The following is a 20,630-nucleotide window of genomic DNA, read 5'->3' as shown; positions in this document are numbered from 1 at the left end:
GATTCTGGTGCTCTGTTGCCAGATTTGGCCTTTTTAAAGCCAAATTTTGGGTTACGGCCCATTTGACTCACGAGTATACCCCTTAGGTTCTGGCCACAAAATCTGGTGTAAATGGATGTGCTTGCTGCTGTGCAGCACTTACCAGTCTATCGCCCCTCCTACTGCATATGTAAGAGACTCTATAACCAACAACGCTCTGCATCAGAGCAGCTGTGCCCAATTCACACTGGAACTGGAAATGCTAGGAGTCGGGCACAGCTGCTCTGGCACACAGCGTTGCTGGCACGGAGCTTTCCCTGCCTGCGCTAGGAGCGGCACCAGATTTGGATGTGCCACTCGAGCAGCAAGCCCGCATCTAAGCCATTTTGAGTTCTGTACCAATAAAAACATCCAGTGAAGTAGAACCTCAACACTGGGAGAAGAATCCCCGGCAGTGTTCCCTCTAACAGGGATTCCAGATGTTGTTGACTACAACTCCCATAATCCCCAAGCAAAAGCCATTGCAGCTGGGGATTCTGGGGATTGTAGTCAACAACATTTGTTTTTAAACCGTAAAGGTTTGGCCTGGCTTTCCAGGGTTTTAAAAACTGTTTTAATTGCTTTAAGAATGGATTTATGTTGTTTTTACACAGTTTTTGATTTTAATAGTTAATTGATTTCAGTTTTGTTTTCATGTAAACCGCCCTGAGCCATTTTTGGAAGGGCGGTATAGAAATCAAATAAATCAAATAAAATAAACAAACATCTGGGAATCCCTGTTAGAGGGAGCACTATCCCAGGCAGGCAGCACTATCCCAGGTAGGTAGATTATTCCATAAGCATCTCTACAAATACTTCTCTCTCTCCATCTGCAAACATCTTACCAGGCCTAGGATGTACACTGCAGTTCAAAACCACCAAGTTCCAACAGAGGGTCCTGTACTGAGACTGCTTACCAAGTGTCTTGACAAAGAATAGGCTCTTTAAAACTCCGGGGCGGGGGCACCTGACAGGAGGGAAAAGGCCGCTCTGAAGGACACCCAGCTGAACACGGCCAAAGCCAGAAAGGACTCCTCAAGCAACGGAAGCAATGACACACATGAGTGTGGCAGAAGCAGGCTCTATACTGCCCAAAGCCAAGATACTCAACCCAACCCTGAGCAACTGCAGATGTGGCTTAACAGGCAGAGGGTTCAGAAGGAGCAGCAGCCAAAGCTAGCCAGAAACCAGCCTCAGCTACACGACCAGAACAAACAGTCGTTCCGCAGACTCAAACTGTTTAACAGCAGGAAAGAACAACTGGGTATTGTGATGACCGGGCTGCTTCTGGAACTGGGCTTTGCATTCTGATTCCATTGGCCATCTAGAGAGGAAGAGAGCCGTTGATCCCAAACAGACCTTTTGTAGCTTTCCTGGGCAACATTTGCTATCTTGGTCCCAGTGGTTTTTAAACAGTGTTCCGGGGAAGCCTGGGGTGTCTATAAAGCTTCTCAGAGGCTCCTCAAAGAGACTAGAATGGCTGGCTCACCATTACGGATTTCCCCCCTACAACATGCAACCACCAAGGCATGTGTTCTGGGGCAAACTCTCACTTTGTGTAGGGTAATGGTGAAGCCCAAGATGCTGGGCCAGTCCTCCACATAAACTGAGAATGGGTCCTTGAACTCCCATCCATCACCAAAGCCTCTTCAATGTGCAGGAGTTCTGCAGTAGGAAAATTGGTGGGGGAAAGGTTCCCGGAAGTTAACAGAGTTTGAAAAGCCATGGATTTCTACCCTGTGACAGCAGTAGCAAGGGAAAGGGCAGGACTAAAGGACTAACAAGAACACTGGTATGGGAAGATCAGCCTGACCCTATAGCAGTGCATGCACCTGCTACTAACTCATCAATTCATTCCAGCATTCACCATATTCAGACATTGAGTTGTATGTGTATACAGGTATCTCTATACATGTGTACAGGGAAACCTCACTATTTGCATACTCACCATCTGCGTTTTTGTGCATCCATGTCTAACTGACACCCATTTTCATTATCCGCAGATAAAGGGTTAAAACCCATGTATGTGCGGTTCCTAGAGGGCTGGAAATGACCGCAGAGGTCACTTCTGGCTGCCATTTTGTCTACAGGAGCCATTTTGTGGCTCATTTCTTTTAAAAAAAAATCAACTCACATTTCTTCCATGATTTTTTGCGGTTTTGGTGAGCATTTTGTGCTTTGGGGAGCATTCCTGGACACATGCAGACCCCATGGGGTATGGTACAGTAAACAATTTTGTGTTTTGTAGCTGTTTTCCTCCGTTCCGGAACCTAACCCCCTGTTTCCCATAGGCATAATGCCTTATTACGGTCTTGTTACTCGCGGTAATAGGCAAGAAATGGAACTCCAGCAAATAACAAGGTTTGCCTGTATATGATTTTATATGAATAACTAAACATTTATAAAGTGACAATGAGTGTAGTCCCCTCAAATACAGGGCACAGACACAAAATGTACTCCTGTTCACATGTTGAAAATGTGTAATAACTGTACATGTGTATAGACCTGTATGTGTATATTGTTCAGAGACTATATGTACACTAAACACAATGTATGAATAGGGCAATTGTCAAGCTGGTTTCCTGCCTCTACCTTCTTCTTTCACTCCTCTTCTCTTGAGTGCCTCATCTGTTAAACTGTAAGCCTGAAATCCCGAAGGGCATTTTATTTTTTATTTACAGGTGAAACTCGCAAAATTAGAATATCGTGCAAAAGTCCATTAATTTCAGTAATGCAAATTAAAAGGTGAAACTGATATATGAGACAGATGCATTACATGCAAAGCGAGATAAGTCAAGCCTTAATTTGTTATAATTGTGATGATCATGGCATACAGCTCATGAAAACCCCAAATCCACAATCTCAGAAAATTAGAATATTACATGGAACCAAGAAGACAAGGATTGAAGAATAGAACAATATCGGACCTCTGAAAAGTATAAGCATGCATATGTATTCAGTACTTGGTTTGGGCCCCTTTTGCAGCAATTACTGCCTCAATGCGGTGTGGCATGGATGCTATCAGCCTGTGGCACTGATGAGGTATTATGGAAGACCAGGATGCTTCATTAGCGGCCTTCAGCAGTTCTGCATTGTTTGTTCTCATGTCTCTCATCCTTCTCTTGGCAATGCCCCATAGATTCTCTATGGGGTCAGGTCAGGCAAGTTTGCTGGCCAATCAAGCACAGTACACTGTATACTTTTCAGAGGTCCGATATTGTTCTATTCTTCAATCCTTGTCTTCTTGGTTCCATGTAATATTCTAATTTTCTGAGATTGTGGATTTGGGGTTTTCATGAGCTGTACGCCATGATCATCACAATTATAACAAATTAAGGCTTGACTTATCTCGCTTTGCACGTAATGCATCTGTCTCATATATCAGTTTCACCTTTCAATTTGAATTACTGAAATTAATGGACTTTTGCACGATATTCTAATTTTCCGAGTTTCACCTGTATAAACAGCACCTACCATCAGCACAACATTACCAGTTTTGATTGTTGTGAACTGCATTGGGAAACAATTTTGGTCTCAAAAGCAGGATTCAGATTTTAAAAAATGAAAACACTAAAAAAAGATTAAATGATTGACAACTCTAATTGTAACTTCTTGGGTTTTATATACTTCTTTCCCATATAGTCCTGGTTCGGGCATGATGCTAAACCATGGTGTAACACTACAAGAACACGATACAGTAACGCATGGGCTTGCACACTCCCACTTCCTGCTTTGCATACAAAAGCGATTGAAAGCTTCTCCTTTTGCTTTTGAACAGTTCTCAGTTATGTCCCAACTCAGAGCACTGTGGTTTGCTGGAATGAATGAATAAATGAATGAAATTGATTATAATAGATCAGACATAGAAACACCCAATTAGACAGCATTCACATAAGAGATACATCATACAGTGCACCAACAGAATAAAGGTTTTATGATGGGATCTAGAAAACAGACATTAATTGTTGGCAGATCTTAAGTGGTTGCACAAAATTTAGCAACCTTGTGAGTGATAGAAGATTTCTTACCTGCAAGAAGAAGTGTGATATAAAATTCATCAGTTCTGCTGGGGTAATGTGATATCAAGGGAGTAACAAGACTATGTTGACTGTCGTCATAAAAGGAACAATATAACAGCACATGTTGGACAGATTCAACCTCACCTGAACCACAAGGGCAGATCTGACTGGCCAGGGGAATTTTCAAAAATTTCCCATATAAAACTGCTGATGGTAAGGCATCATGTCTTGCTCTATGGAACACTCTGTGATAGTTGGGACAATAAGTAACTGGCGGACTCCCAGCTGAAATCACCAAGATGCCCTCTTATGACTAAGTCATTCTGATGCTCAGTGTCCAAAATCCTCTGTTTGAGGGTCTCCTTGGCTTGACTATATCCTAATATTGACAGATATTCTAGAAGCCAAGTGATGAAAGTTTAACCAGCAGTGCTAGTGTCCAGGAAGATTGAAACCTATTGGCCAAAGAAATGGAAAGACAATAAAATGCCCTCAAAAGAAGACTGGTTGATAAACATTTTGGAATATGCTGAGATGGCAAAACTTACAGCACTTATAAGGGATGAAAACTTGGAATGTTTCAAAGAAGATTGGGAACCATTCTTACTTAAAGAACTATTTTTCTAACATGGACCTTTCAGCAGGGTTTGAAATTTGGTAATAACAGCAGGTTGGGTAGGGTAAAATTGAGTTTGTAATGTGGAGTATATATGTTTTGAATTACTATAGCAATGGTTTATATGTATAGCTAACATGAACCACGCAGACTGGTAAGCGGGAAGTCAATATTTACTTAATTAAATGTAATTGGACTGTTAAGATCTTGTAAAAACTAATAAAATTTTAAAATGCAAAACCTACTGGCCAAGACAAGGGGAATCAGCCCAAGAGGGGGGAAATTGTTCTTAAATGGTTTGCTGTAATTGTGGCTAGGGAAATCCATAAACAAACTGTTTGCATAGTGTCCAGGGTTTACACATCACAGGGAACTGCAGCTTATTCAGAAGTTGAGTCTTTCATTCACCTCCTCTCGCACACTAAGGGAGGAGAGCTGGTGTTGTGGTAGCAAGCATGAATTGTCTCCTTTGCTACGCAGGGTCCACCATGGGTTGCATTTGAATGGGAGATTACATGCGTAAACATTGGAAGATCTTCCCCTTAGGGGATGGAGCTACTCTGGGAAGAGCATCTGAGGTTCCAAGGTCCTGCCTGCAACCTTGCTGCTGTCAGTCTGTGAAGACAATATTGAGCTAGATGAACCAATGGTCTGACTCAGTATTTGGCAGCTTCCTATGTTCACACGTCTGCCAAAAAGTAAATTGGCAGGAACCACTGGTTCCCGACAAGTATGTGCTTCTGGCGCAAGCAGCTATTTCTGCACATTTCTTGTCATCCAAACCCACCAACCTCCAGTTCCTGAACTGCACTTTCTTCCAGGAACCCAACCGACATTTGATGTCGGGTGACAAAAGTTGGGTGGCAGAGAGAAGTGCAATTTGGGACCTGGAGGTTGGCAGATTTCGACAACGACAACACAGAAAACGGGGGAAATAGCTGCTCACAGCTGGAGTGTGCACTCGCTTGTGGGGAAACGGCTTCCTGCTGACTTATTGACTTACTTTCCAGCAACCATATGAAGCCGCCCTAAGAAAGAGGGGAGGGGAGGGATCTTCTCAAAGCTTACTGCCATAGAAATAAATGTCTGAATGCGTTTGGTACCATGTCTGAACCTGGCCATAATTTCCACCTTGACCTTCTGGGATGGGTCAGCCCACAAACAATCAGATTGATTGATTGATTTGCAAACAATCAGATTTTGTTTACAGGTTCTACTCACAATTCACTAACCTAACCCAACTCATAAGCAGGACTTGTGCAGTTACCGCTTTGTGGACGAGCAAAGGCAAGAGATGCCGGCGTACCTCCATTTTTCTGGGCCACCTCCAGCTTTGAATGCTCTCTTTCCAGCAGTTGCTCATTCAGCACTTTCTTGTAGTCCGAGGTTTCTCTCGTCAGATTTTTCACACTCTCCTCGGCTTGAATCCGCTCCAGCTCCAACCGTCGTATTTTCTCCTGAAGGTTCTTCAGAGCCGAGAATATTGCTAGCAAGAAAACAAGCCAAATACTACTAGACCTGTCTGATAATGAGCCAGCATTATATAGTGGATCAAGCACTGGACTGGGAGCCCAAATTTCTACTTATCATGAACCCCAGGGGTGTCCTTTGACCAGTCACAAAGATAAAATGGGATAACTTTACATATGCCGGCCTGAATCTCTTGGAGGGAAGGCAAGATACAAATATGATGTGGGAAGTGATGTCACCAAAGAAGACAGACACCTAGCTCCAGAGCTCGGGGATTAATTCGCTAACTTGGCAAAGAGGCACCTTTTAACGTGGTGATTCTTTTTTATTTAGCAGGGGGAGAGTAACTGGCCCTATCCACCCCCAGCACAGTACCTCCAGTGACTGTTGCTGGTGTCTATCTGATGTTTCTTTTTAGATTGTGAGCCCTTTGGGGACAGGGTTCTATCTTTATCTTATTTATTTGTTATTTCTCTGTGTAAACCACCCTGAGCCATTTTTGGAAGGGCGGTATAGAAATCGGATAAATAAATAAATAAACGAACAAACAAACAAATAAAATTATCGCTTTGCTTAGCACTGAATGGCTTTCTTTGTTAACCAAAATGGGCAAGTCTGATGCTAAAACATCCAAGGATTCCACCTACAAGAGAAAAGATCTAAAAAACTTCCTTTTCACTCCACAAACAGCTCGCATCTTCAACAAGACAAAATGACCACAAAAGAATTCCTAAGGACCCCAATTGACATAAATGCACTTATTAGGAGACTCGGCTAGTTTTGAAAGAGCTACACCAGGTAAAATCCAACATCTTAGAGCAGATGCAGCTATTACTGCAACCACTACAAAACAAACTGATTGAATTTGAACATAAAACTTCTGAGATAGTGCAAGTATCCGAAATGGCTATGGAGCTGGGCACAACCCTCCAGACAGAAATACAAGTATTACAAAAAATGAAGAGGATTATATTCTTCATATAGAAAAATTGGCAAATCAATGGTGCAAGGATTCATTGTGCTTCAGAGGTTTCCGTTAACATCTTGAGGGATCAGATGTTATTTCTTTTGTCTCTAATTAGCTAAGCAAAGAGGTCCACTTGGAAGATTGCCTTTATTCAATCATTTCTAATGCCTACCGGGTAGGTCCTCTGCTATCTAGCCCTAGCAACCTTTCAAGAGATGGAGTGGCAAAAATTTTAAATGCTTGTTTGAAAAACAAAATTCTCCAAGAAGATAGAAAATGAAGGAATTTCTAGCACCAAACCAAACCTATTTTAGTTTTCCCAGATTTATTTCCAGAGACGCTAAAAAGGAGATGATGATGATGATGATGATGATGATGATCTTTGTTAGCCACCCCATAACAAATTGTTCACAACACAGCATTAAAACATGAAATAAAAACATATAACACATTAAATCATAGGAGATCAAAAGTGAAGCAAATAAAATACAAAATACAATACAAAGCAATTTTTAAAACTTTCAGACAAATCAATGCATCCTATAACTGAAGCGCTGTCAACAGCTCAAATTGCTTACTGATGGGGATTTCCTTTCTCTCTACAAGTTCAGCTCAAAGGAAAGTTCTGACAGGTAAAGACCTTCTCACTGTTTTAGGTCTCCCAGTGCAGTCTTCAGAAATGTGGATGTCAGACTCAAGAGCAGCTTCATTAGCCTATCTCAATGGACACTTCCCTGTTTTAATCTCTTTGACTCTTCAGACCCACTGAATCCACATTCAGAGTGACTGAATCCACAAGTGGAATCTATATTAAAGTAACACTTCATGTTTTAACCGCTAACCTGTTCCCTATGTTTCAAGATAGGTTATCCTTTTTATTTTTTCTCCCTCACTTTATTTCCCCCCACTCCTCTCCCCCCACCCAGCCACATGTACCTCCTCCCCTCCAATAAAATAAATAAATTTCTCTCTATCTCCTTTTATTTTTTCCTCCCTCTCCCCCCCCACCCGCCTTTTTCCTTACTTCCCTTCTCTTTCATCTAATTACTATATTACTATTGTTGATTTTGCTGGTATTGTTATTTCCCCTTTTTTATTATAATTATTTAAATTCTGTATACCACCTAGAGATGCGCATATCAGGTGGTATAAGATATGATAGACAGTTAATAGAAAGATATAGATAAATAATAGTCATTCCGTATTTTTGCATCATCGGGGACAGGACCGAGATCTAGGTTTTCCTCCCTACGTGATGCGAATATGATGAATAAATGACCAGATCAGTCACCCCCACCATCAATTTTCTATAGATCTCATAGATTTTAATGCAGTTACTTGTAAACAGCCCCTCACATCAGAGGCTGATAGTAGTGCTGAACTCAACAACCCATGCGATGTGCAAGCCAACACAGTTGTTCCCGATCAGCTGGCACTGCTGCACATGTAGAAACTAGCCCCCAGTGGTGCTGCACATTAATGTTGTTGCACAACTACTTAAAAGAGCGTGCCCAGACTTGCGCAGAACTTACATAGTTTCCGATGGAATTAGCACTGCGCAAGTGAAGCCATGCTGGCATAAGTGGTTGAGCAACTGCAGTCTTGTGCCACACTGCTGGGGCTGGCGTCTGCGTGTGTGTATCAGTGCCAGCCAATCAGGAATGCTGGCGTCGCCTTGTTTATCCCATGCACCAGTGTTCTCTTGGGTTTTTGGCTTCACCCGGCTTGCACACACTTGCAACTTGCTTCATATTGATATATGGCTTTTAAAAGCAACCATCGTATTCCCCTTCGTCACTGACGGAAGCCACAATGGGCTGATTCAGCAAGACAGGAGTTTTAATGTGAATAAATATATTTAATAGGCCAGTGCAAGTCAGAAAGGTTGGGAGCACTGTTCCCTCTAACAGGGATTTTGATGTTGTTGACTACAACCCCCATAATCACCAGCCAAAGACAGCTGGGGATGCTGGAAATTGTAGTGAACAACATCTGGATATCCCTGTTAGAGGGAACAGTAACTGGGAGAGGATGTCAGGAATCCTGCCCCACACCACAAGGAGGCAGCAGAATGTGGGGCAATTGCCCCTGGCTGTGCAGTGGTGGGGCTCTTTAATTGGTGCGGGGGTGACTGGGAGACTGAAGAGAATCTCGGGAGTGTCCGGGGGCAGGCAAGGAGTGACACAAGGCAGCCTGTGAAAACTCACGGGGCGGTTGGGTACTGTAGTTCCACTCAGAGCATCTCTTATAGTGGTCCCCACCACCACTGAACTACCAGGGGCAACTGGCCCATATTCTGCGGCCTCCTTGTGGTGTCGGCCAGGATTTCCAACATCATCTCCTGACTTGCACAGACCTAATAGTTAACATATGCTTTTCTGCCTATGACAGAGAGCCAGGTTCTACTGCTGTTTCCTTAGCAGGATCTGTGGGGGTTCCCCCCCCCCAGCACCAGATGCCATTTGTGTATTTATTTGTCACCGGATCACTATTTCAAGAACAATCTCTAGGTCTTCATATACTCTACAAAACAGATGCAGCAACAGGCCGTGAAAAGATTTCAAGCTAAAATATTTGAACCAACAGACTGGCTCAACGTCAATCTGATGGCTCTGCGATCAAGGGAGAAAACAAAAAGCTGCAACACAGCTTCGTTTTCGTTTTTTCACTCTCTGACATCTGGCAAAGCTGCAAGGAACCCTGCCTCATCAATAATTAGCAGGACCACTTCTTTGCTGCAATATCCCACAGAGCTCCTTGCCAGCACAATCCTCTTTTAATTAGCTTATCAGCCGCCATTTGAAAAGAGAACACCATTGACATCCTGGGGAGGACACTTTGCTTCAGAGTTTCTCAAACCAGATCGCACCAAATGCTCCCAAGTCAAAGTAACTAGGATTCGAATATCCCCAAGCAGAAGACGGAAAAGTCAGGAAGAAATTAGCAGGCAGAAGTCGCTCTCAACCCAGTGAATGGGTCAGGTCAGGTCAGACCAAATAGATATCGGCAGGAAGGATAAAGAAGGCCCATGGGAGCCCAGAGTGTGTTTTAGCATCCTCAAGACGGGTCTTCAGGGAAGGAGAGACAATTGTTCGATTGGTCCATGGCACCATCAAGCAACATTGGCAGAGAGCTACACCACAATCTGCATTATTTCAAGGAAAGTGGTGGTGGAAATAGGCATATACTCTGCCTTGCAATCCAGTCAAGGTTGGGAGGGAGGTAAATTAAGAGGCTGATGACAGGGCTTGACAAATCCCAGGTGTCAGGGAGCCATTGTGCCTAGAAATTTAACCATGGCGGCTAGACTAGGGTATTCAGAGGTAACATACAAAGCTGCCTTATACCGAATCAGACCATTGGTCCATCTAACTCAGTATTGTCTATACTGGCTGGCAGCAGCTTCTCTAACGTTTCAGACAAGAGCCTCTCCCAGTCCTACCTAGCACTGGCAGTGCCAAGGATTAAACCTGGGACCTTGCGCATGCAAGCAGATGCTCTAACACTGAGCTGTGGCCCCATCCCCTATGGGGAATATCATACAGCACAGAGTGCTCACATGTAGTCACCCGTCCAAATGCAAACCACGGTGAATCCTGCTTTTTTGTTTCTCCCAGGCAGCCCTGTTTCTTTTCTAAGTATGTTACTCATAAAGGGGGGAAAGAAGCCCATTTAGCTCTTCCCCCTAATAGTATGGTGGGAAAATGACTTGACTAGCAAGCCAGAAGTTGCCGGTTCGAATCCCCGCTGGTATGTTTCCCAGACTAAGAGAAACACCTATATCGGGCAGCAGCAATATAGGAAGATGCTGAAAGGCATCATCTCATACTCAGTGGGAGGAGGCAATGGTAAACCCCTCTTGTATTCTACCAAAGACAGCCACAGGGCTCTGTGGTTGCCAGGAGCTGACACCGACTCGACGGCACACCTTACCTTTTACCCACACAATGTCCATCACCAAGTCCAATAATTTTGTCAAGCGTGTCTTGCCCCTAAATTTTTGTGCTGGTTCCTGGATCCAAATAAAATTTGGATTTTTTCCCAGAATAAGATCAAATTCAAGATTTCCCAGAAAATATCTGCCTGTACCCATCTATATACAGGTGGCCCTCAGCACCATGGTCCTAACACCCGCAGTTTCACGTATCCATGGTTGGGCAGAGGAAACCCAACCTCAGTATACGAGCTTTAAAAAATAGTGGGAATAAATGTACAGTGGTCCCTCTACTTACGAAATTAATCCGTTCCGAATGCACATTTGTAAGTCGAAAAGTTCGTAAGTCGAAAAGCGGTTTCCCATAATGCATTGGGAACGGATTAATGCATTCCGGAGCCTAGAAAAAAGACCCAGACCCCCAGTAAGGCTTGCAAACTGCACAGGAACATTTCTTTTCAAGAATAAACAGGCAGTAAACAGGCAGGCAAGTCAAGGAAACCGCATGTAAAATTTGTAAGTCGAGGAAACCCCATCTAAAAATTTGTAAGTTGAAAAAACCGCATCTAAAACCGTATCTAAAACTGCCGTTTGTAACTCGAAAAATTCTTATGTCGAGTAGTTCGTAAGTCGAGGGACCACTGTATCTGCAGTTTCAGGGTGGCCGAAAATGACCTCTGAGGTCATTTGCGGCCATCATTTTGCTAAACGGAGCCATTTTGTGGCTCTTTCCTGGGGGGGGGGGGGAATTCCCTTGCAACTTTTCATGGAAATTGGCACAATTGGGAGGTGGCGAGGGTGGCATTGCTGGACAGATGGAGACTTTGCAGGGCATGGCACGGTCCGTTATTTCTCCAATTTCTGCCTTTTTGCCCTCCAGGAACCTAACCCCCCGATTTGGTCTCGTTATCCACAGAAACTGGTGGGAATGGAAGTCCCACAGATAATGAGGGCCACCTGTATTCTATATGGATACACTTGCATTCTGAGCAAAACACTTCTTGCCTCTCATGAAGTGAACAGCAGTCAACAAAAGCATCTGCTACAACAATTGCATTAATCCATTCAAGAGCCACAAGATTCTTTGCTGCCTTAAACTAAAGGCAGGCGCTTGGGGTAGATTGTTATTACCTACAGTCAAACAACCAGTGCTGATTGGAGAGACTGAACTGAATTCTAAAAAGTACAAACAAACCGTAGTAGTAAACAATACCTTAACAGACGTCAGCTTTGCTGTCAACCATCTCAGACTTGAAATTTTTCACCAGCCTATGAAAAGTCACAAGCAAGCTGGCTTGATGAAGCTCCTTCAGCAAAGAATTCCAGCAATACAGAGAAGCTGCTGCTGCTCACAGTCACTTGCCTTACTTCTGCTGGGGAGAGCACTTGGAGGAGGGCATCCCCAGATGACCTGATGGCGGGAGAGCTAGTCTTCTGGCAGCAACCTTGAATTGTCCCCTTTGCTAAGCAGAGTCTGCCTTGGCTTGCATTTGGGTGGGAGACTACATGTGTGCGCTGTAAGATGTTCCCCTTAGGGGATGGGGCCATAGCTCAGTGGGAAAACATCCACATACTTGAAAGCAGAAAGTCCCAGGTTCACTCCCTGGCATCTCCAGGTAGGGTTGGGAGGAACTCCTAACTGTAACTTTGGAGAGCTGCTGCCAGTCAGTGTAGACAATACTGAGCTAGATTAGGGATGTGCAAACCAGCGCAACCTCGAGCCGGTTCGACATCAAACTGGTCCGGTTCAGATCGGGCCCGACTCAACTCAAAATCGAGTCGAAGCCCCCGGGTCAGCTCGGGGCTGGTTCAGGGGTTCCAGAGTTTGGGGTGTGTTTATTTGACTTGCTGCCGGGTTCAGCGGCGGCCTTGAGGGATGATGCCACAGCTGTGAGGTGGGGGTCTCTGGCAGCCCCGCTCCCACCACTGGCCTTCCCCTGATCTCCAGCACAAGGGTGCATGTGCGGTGGCCTCCAGAATGGCTGCCACCACCTCAGAAAGGGCCAAAATAGCCTTTAAAGAGAGGGCATGCCCTCATCTCCTGCCCGTAGGCTTCTGGTGGGCCACTATGTGAAACAGGATGCTGGACTAGATAGGCCTAGGGCCTGATCCAACAAGGCTTCTTCTGTTCTTAATCTGAAAAACATGCCAATTTATTTCCCCCAAATGCATAAAAAACACAATTTTAAAAAGGTAAATTACAAAATACACATTTTCAGTTTCTTCAGATCAGCAGACAAGTTTTGTAAAAGAATTTTTTTTAAACCCACAGTCCATCCCCTTAGCCAAAAAGGTTACTGCAATCTCACATTAGTTTGGAGTTCTGACTCTTTCAGGCTGATGAAAGAACTGGATTCTATATTCCCAAAGAGATCCCATTTCCTCTGGGTGGAAACATTACCTCTGCTGTTACTCTCTGGATATGCAATTACTGGTCTGGCAGGGGATCGTTGTAAATCAGAATTAATGAAGGGTCTGTGCCTGGGGTACTCGGTGAACGAAGCTGCTGAAAGCCCATCTGTGAACGATGCAGATTTGTGGCTTTCACGAAGAGCATCCTGAAAGTGAAAGAAAATTCATAAGAGGCATGCGAGTTGCTTCCTCTCACTCACACTCCAGCTCTCCTGTAATAGGAAAGAGAAAAGTGTGAGTCTTCAGAGGGACAATAAAATTGGGTGAGTGGGTCAGAAACACTATTGCTGGATAAACAAGTACAACAAGCACAGTCAGCAGCATCACAGAAAGCAGAAGAGGTGTGAGTAGCAGAAGGAGGCAAAAAGGGCAGATAGCTGATGAGCTTGTGCCTGGCAGAGAAAATGGGGAAGCATGTAAAACCGGGGTGGGGGGAGACACAGAATGGGTGCATACATATTGCATAACCAACCCGAAATTCCCCAGGCATGAGATATGGAGGGAACCTGAAGTTGGCACTGCAGATGATCACATATCTCAGTTTGTTGGAAGTAACAGAGTTGAGCCAGAGGTACGTCCCCTGGCTGGGCCACCCAGTGAAGCTCTGAGTGCTATCCCAGCTTGCCCTGCAGCCACTGGTCCTGATCACAAGAGCTCGTGAAGAGTGTGGGTTCAGACATATGGTGGTGCACACCTCAGTGGGAGCAGCCCTTGGTTTGGCAAGCCAACTTCCAATCTTGGTTACACATCTTGGTTTGATGCCCTGAACAAACCTCAGATTCCTGCCTTGGTACACGTTTAGTATTCATTCATTCATTCGATTTCTATTCCGCCCTTCCAAAAATGGCTCAGGGCAGTTTACACAGAGAAATAATAAATAAATAAGATGGATCCCTGTCCCCAAAGGGCTCACAGTCTAAAAAGAAACACAGGAGAGACACCAGCAACAGTCACTGGAGGTACTGTGCTGGGGGTGGACAGGGCCAGTTACTCTCCCCCTGCTAAATAAAGAGAATCACCACATTAAAAGGTGCCTCTTTGCCAAGTTAGCAGGGGTTAGCAGGGTTTCAGAAACAGTCACAGAGAAGTCAATTACTAACTTTGCACATAGATTCTGCATTATGTGTGAACCTACCCACAGTCAGCACCAGAGCAATGGTTCACAAGGGGGCTAGCATGGTGTAGAGCCTAGAGGGGCAGCATAACTCTGGCCCTCCAGCTGGTTTTGGACTACAGCCCCCATCACCCCTACAGCCCCCATCATCCCTTTGCAGTGGTTCTGCTCCTACCTTTCGGGTAGATTCCAGATGGTGGAGCATGGTAACAGTTGCTCCTCAAACAGGAGCTGTTATATGGAGTCTCCCAGGGTTCCATTCTGTCACCAATGCTTTTAATATCTACATGAAACTGCTGTGAGTTCATCAGGAGATTTGGTGCAGGGTGTTATCAGTATGATGATGACACCCAAATCTACTTCTCCTTATCATCATCATCATCATCATCATAATGAAATGGCATTCATTCCCTGAATACCTGCCTACAAGCAGTAATGGGCTGGATGAAGGATAACAAATTGAAACTGAATCCAAACAAGACGCAGGCACTCATTGTAGAAGATCAGAATCTGAGGGATGAGTTAGATATTCCTGTGGTGGACAGAGTTACACTCCTCCAGACGGAACAGGTACACAGCTTGGGAGCAGTGTTCCCTCTCACAGGGATTTCCAGATGTTGTTGACTACAACTCCCAGAATCCCCAGCTGCAATGGCTTTTGTTTGAGGATTCTGGGAGTTGTAGTCAACAACATCTGGAAATCCCAGTTAGAGGGAACTACCAAGAGCTTGGTAGTGCTCTTCAGTCCAGACCTCACCCTGGTATCTCAGGGGGGTGCTATGGCTAGGAGCACTTTCTATCGGCTTTGGCTGATCCAACAACTGAATCTATTCCTTGAAGAGAATGATCTCAAAACAGTGGTGCATCAGCTGGTAACCTCCAGACTTGACTACAGCAGCACGCTCTACGTGGGGCTGCCTTTGTATATATTTCGGAAACTTTAGTTAGTTCAAAATGTGGCAGCCAGACTGGTCTCTGGGGTAACCCAGAGAGACCATATTATCCCTGTTTTTAAACAGTTGCACTGGCTGTCGATATGTTTCTGGGTGAAATAGAAAGTGCTGGTTATTACCTATAAAGCCCTGAACGGGTTATCTTAGAATGCACCTTCTTCTGCATAATCTCCACTGCACTCCTCAGGTCATATGAGGAGGTCCGTCTCCAGTTACCATCGGTACACCTGGTGGCGACTCAGAGGCGGGCCTTCTCTGTAGCTGCTCCTGGGTTATGGAATGCACTCCCGGCAGGAATCCTTAGCTTGAGTTCATTGTTGGCCTTCAGGAGAGTCCTTAAAACCCTATCTGTTTGGCCTGGCCTTCCAGGGTTGTTAAACTGTTTTAAATATTTTAATTATTATTGGTTTTAAATTGGTTTTAAGATTCGTTTGCATTTATTCTTTTTTTAAATGATTGCTTTGCAGATTTTGTTTTTGTTGTTGTGCACCACCCAGAGCCATTTGAATGGGGCAGTATATAAATGTAATAAATAAATAAATAATTGATGGAAGTTGTGGTCCAGCATCTGCAAGAGGGCCAAAGCTACGCAGCCCTGGCCTAGAGCGTTGGAGTCAAGAGTGGGGTTCAAATAACTTCTCAGCTACAAAGCCTACTAGAGGATCTAGTAGAGCCAGTTTGGTGGAGTGGTTAGAGTGCAGGACTAGGACTGGGGAGACCCGAGTTCAAATCCCCATTCAGCCATGAGACTAGCTGGGTGACTCTGGGCCAGTTACTTCCCTCTCAGCCTAACCTACTTCACAGGGTTGTTGTGAGGAGAAACTCAAGTATGTAGTACACCACTCTGGGCTCCTTTAAGGAAGAGTGGGATAGAAATGTAAAAATAAAATAAAATAAAATAAAAAAATCTTGGGACTCTCATACACCAACCTACCTCACAGGGTTGTTGTAGGGATAAAAGGAAGGGAGCATGTATGTCACACTTAGCCTTTCCAAGGAGGAAAGGCAAAATAAAAACTAGCGTGTTTTCTTTAAATAGATGCATATCACTTGCAGCTGGAAGCTTGAACTGCCTTCACGAAGAAGCTTTGCGCCTGAAAGGATGTGAAAGCTCCAAGTGTAAATTTTATGGAAAAGGAGAGTATACCCAAAATAAATGGGTAGATCCTCATCTGCAGGGTTTGATCCATAATGGCTTACTCTCAGGCAGACATTGCTTCTCAGTGCCACAAACATCATGCACTGAACATGCTTGCACAAACCAACCCAGACAGAGCTCTACATGCAAGAAGCTTCAAGGTGCCCCTAACAGAAAGTTCTTGCTGATTATAGCAATAGCTGGTACATGCCTTAATTTTGTGTATTATTTGAGTCTTTGCAAAAAGGCTTGATCACCCATGGTGAGTTGGAATTTCCTCCAGGCAACTAGGCAAGGAACAAGTTTAAAAAGTTGGTGGGGCTTTTTTGTTTTTCTTTTAGGCCACAAATCAGATACCTATGGATAAAGAGTTTACTTTAAAAAATGTTGTGAGTTCATTTTATTTGCAAATCTGTTTGTGAATAAGAAGGGAGAGAACTAGGCCACCCATGTGGGCAAGGTGACTGCTAGGCTGCCATGATGCAGTCTTCACTGTGGCTATTTTCCACTCCTTCCTCCCACACACTCTCTGTAAATCACTTCGGCAATGAGGCATGGGTTGGCACACAAACCTTTTGTAGCTGGTTGCATGTACACTTCTAATCAAATGCATCTTGAGTGACAAATACTTCGTTTAAGTGCATTACTCAATCAATTTCCATGCAATGTCCTGATTAAATTGCCCTCCTGGAATACACAGAACTATTCCAGACTGGAGGAGTACAAGACAGAAAACAGAAAGACCAGCAAGAACAACAGAGTTGTTTGTTCTAGTGAAGCACTCAAGCAAGCCTTTGAAAGCATGGAGACCATGCAAAAAAAAAAAAGAAAAGAAAAGAAAAGACACCAACAGGAGGTGAAAACCCCATGAGCATTTTTGGTCTGAGGCTGAGATCTCCCAAGCTCAGAAACAAATTCCAGAGAAAAATCATTAGGAACTTAATTCTAAGAATGCATATTTAGAGAATGAGTCAAACACCCAATCCTATGCCCACTTAAAAGTAGGCTCCATTGAACCCCCAAGTTAGACTGCAACTTCAGACTACACTGAGAACAGAACCAACTGTAGAGTTGCCAGAGAGAGATTATTCTTCAGAACTTTATTACAAGCACTGGGTGTAAATCTGGTTAATCTCCTGCCCAGGTCTTGAAAACACAATCCCCTGGACCTTGGGTGCCTCTTTATAGAGGTGGAAGGCTTTCTAATGGATAGTTATTACAATGCAAACACTTCCTAATCCATTAAGTGATGCAGTGTTTTCTTTCAAGACACTCCTATCCCATCCAAGGAGCCTAACTTTATAAAATCTCAAGGAGCAGACACTCAAATGCCTGGCTCTCTCAGATATGCTTCAAGTATTTTTCATGCATGTTTTCCTGTATTTGGCAGTTATCTGCTGTTTAAAAACAAGCAAACAAATATGGATAATCTCCAAATACAGAAAGACATACACACATTCCTATTTTTAGGCAGGTGCATGGGGAGGCCATTTGTTTCATCACACAGAGATCTACAACTCATAACAAATTGGAGTAGCATGTAAACAGCAGTGGTTGGCACTAGACCAGAGGTGTCCCCTGTGTGGCCTTGGCCTGGTCACTAGCAGTCTAGCTGACTTTATAGGGTTTATAAAATGGGATAACCTCATCTGCACTGCCTTGAGTTCCCCAGTGAAAGAGTGGGATACAACTGCAAGAACGAAACAAAGATTTATGCTGCACCATTACTTCATTTTACTAGTCAGAGGGCTGTGGGCCACCTCCAGCCTCAAAGGCAGGATGCCTCTGAGTAGCAGTTGCAGGGGAGTAACAGCAGGAGGGAGGACATGCCCTCAACTCCTGCCTGTAGGCTTCCAGCAGTATCTGGTGGGCCACTGTGTGAAAACAGGATGCTGGACTAGATGGGCTTTTGGCCTGATCCAGCAGGGCTGTTCTTATGTTTTTATTTTACATACTTCACTGCACTCTTAAACATAAGAAAAGGCCTGCTGGATCAGACCCAAGGCCCATCTAGTCCAGCCTATAGCCCTCTGACTAGTAGCCATTGCTAGACCTCTCCACTATGAAGTTATTTAATGTCTTCTTTTCAAGATACTGCATGTATCTCATTTATATCCCACATTCTCTCCAAGGAACTCAGGGTGATATACATGGATTTTCCCCACTATCTTCTATTCTATCTTCACAACAACCTAATGATGTAGACTAGAGAGAGAAATAGTGACTGGCCCACACAAAACCAAGAGATCCTTATGGCCAAGTAATGACTCGAACCCAAATTTCCCCGGGGTTGAAGTCCACATCACTCTGTCATCATGCTGGCTGACAACTGACTATCCCTAATTTTTCATCTTGGGGCATGTGTTAAAAGAATAATGCAACAGTAAAGCAGCTTCATGTGGCTGAAGGTCTCAGGTTCAATGGCTGGTACTCAAAGGTAAAAAACCAATCTCAGGTACAAGCGTTTGCAAAGACCTTTGCCAAAGATCCTGGAAAGCCACTGCCAGTCAGAATAGATGCCACTAGGCTAGATGGACCTAATGCACAGCTGCACAACTTTGGCCCTCCTACAGATCTTGGACTACAACTCCCATAATCCCTAATTACTGTCCACTGTGGCTGGGGATGATGGGAGCTGGAGTCCAAAAACAGCTAGAGGGCTGAAGTTGCACAGCCCTGATCTAATGCAACAGAAGGCAGCTTCATATTTTGAAAACAGAAACCTGTTTCTTTAGCAGAAACCTAAACACACTTGCTCAGAAGTAAGTCCCAACAGGCTTGCTCCACTAATAAGGGAGTTCAGGATTTGGGATGAGGGCTGCCACTCCGGGGCAGAGGAACACACACTCTGCAGGGAGAAAGTCCCAGGTCCATCCTTGATGCCTTCAGGTAGAGCTGGAAACTCTGGAGAGCCACTTCCAGTCTTGAGTAGACTGTTATGGCTACCAGAGGTCTGGCTCGGTTAAAGGCAGCTTGATAAGCATGAACTAGGTTCAGCCCCTGGTATTCCCCGGTAATACGGGAAACACTCTTGCCTGGCATTCTAAACAGCGTCTGCCAATCAGTGCAGATAATGCTAAGTTATATGGGCCCGTAGTTTGACTCCCCCTGGCATCTCCAGGTGGGGCTGGGAAAGATCCCTGCCTAAAACCCGGGGGAGCGGCTGCCGGTCAGTGTAGACAGTACTGGACTAATTGATCCCCTTTCCCTGGGGATCCCCAACAGGGCTCAACTTGAGGCAGGGGCCTGCTCCTGAAAGCCATCTTCAATGCCACTAAACATGTGAAGTCGTCCTCCTGAAAAAGCATGACTTAGAGCATGTTAAGAGCGCCTCGCTGCACGCAGCCCCAGGAGAGGGGATTCAAGCTTCCAGGAAAAAAAGACACAGCATAAGATAAGCCTCAAGGCTTCGTAGGGGACAGCACCCCAGCCCGCTCCCTCCCCGCTCACCGTCTGCTCCGGGTCCCCTGCCACCGCCATGTCGTAAAAGGCGGCCGCAAAGGGTGCATGTCCCTTTAAGGCCAGCGCCGCCCAGAGAGCGGCTCCTGCTGCCGCCGCAGCCCCCACCTCCCTCTTCCAGCTGTCCTGGAAACGCTGCCACTGCGCCAACAAGCTCTCTCTGTGATTGACATGATAACCAGCCAACCAGAACAACTCCCCGCCCACTGCCGTTTTCGGCGTGCCCTGCGTCACAGAGCCGCAGCGCCGATTGGCGCGGCATGCACCCAATGGCGATGCACAACGGGCAAAGAGGGGGAGCAGCTGACTTGAGTAGTTCCACATCCTTGCCGACCTCGCTCCGCGCCTAGCGAATCAAAAGCCGAGCAAAGTTACGACGCTATTCGATTTGCTACGCTTTTCGTTTGTTGTTGTGATTATTGTTTTGAAAGAGTGGGGGGAGGAATTGGTCTCCTTTCCGCGGCGCACGCGCAACCGCGGCGGGGCCGGGACGGAAAGCGGGAGCGACGTCACGCGAAGTCACTACAGCC

The 20,630-nt window shown here is 44.9% G+C and overlaps 1 protein-coding gene across 2 annotated transcripts in view; it reads right to left on the bottom strand.

Annotated features, from left to right (window-relative positions):
* The window catches only part of CEP57 (centrosomal protein 57), a 39,053-nt gene extending 18,488 nt beyond the window's left edge, over positions 1-20,565 (bottom strand). Inside the window, exons 1-3 of one of the 2 annotated variants that reach the window (XM_053306811.1) lie at positions 20,092-20,565; positions 13,426-13,582; positions 5,960-6,139 (exon numbers count right to left, since the gene is read on the bottom strand). In XM_053306811.1, coding sequence (XP_053162786.1) covers positions 5,960-6,139; positions 13,426-13,582; positions 20,092-20,424 — 670 coding nt within the window. In that variant the 5' untranslated portion in view covers positions 20,425-20,565. Of the gene's footprint in view, positions 1-5,959; positions 6,140-13,425; positions 13,583-13,908; positions 15,144-20,091 lie in introns of those variants that run through there. The other variant, XM_053306812.1, reaches the window with a different exon arrangement.
* Positions 20,566-20,630: the final 65 nt, after the last annotated feature.

The sequence above is a fragment of the Hemicordylus capensis genome, chromosome 3, assembly GCF_027244095.1.
Source record: "Hemicordylus capensis ecotype Gifberg chromosome 3, rHemCap1.1.pri, whole genome shotgun sequence".
Taxonomy (NCBI): Eukaryota; Metazoa; Chordata; class Lepidosauria; order Squamata; family Cordylidae; genus Hemicordylus; species Hemicordylus capensis.
This window is presented reverse-complemented; position numbering and strand designations above follow the sequence as displayed.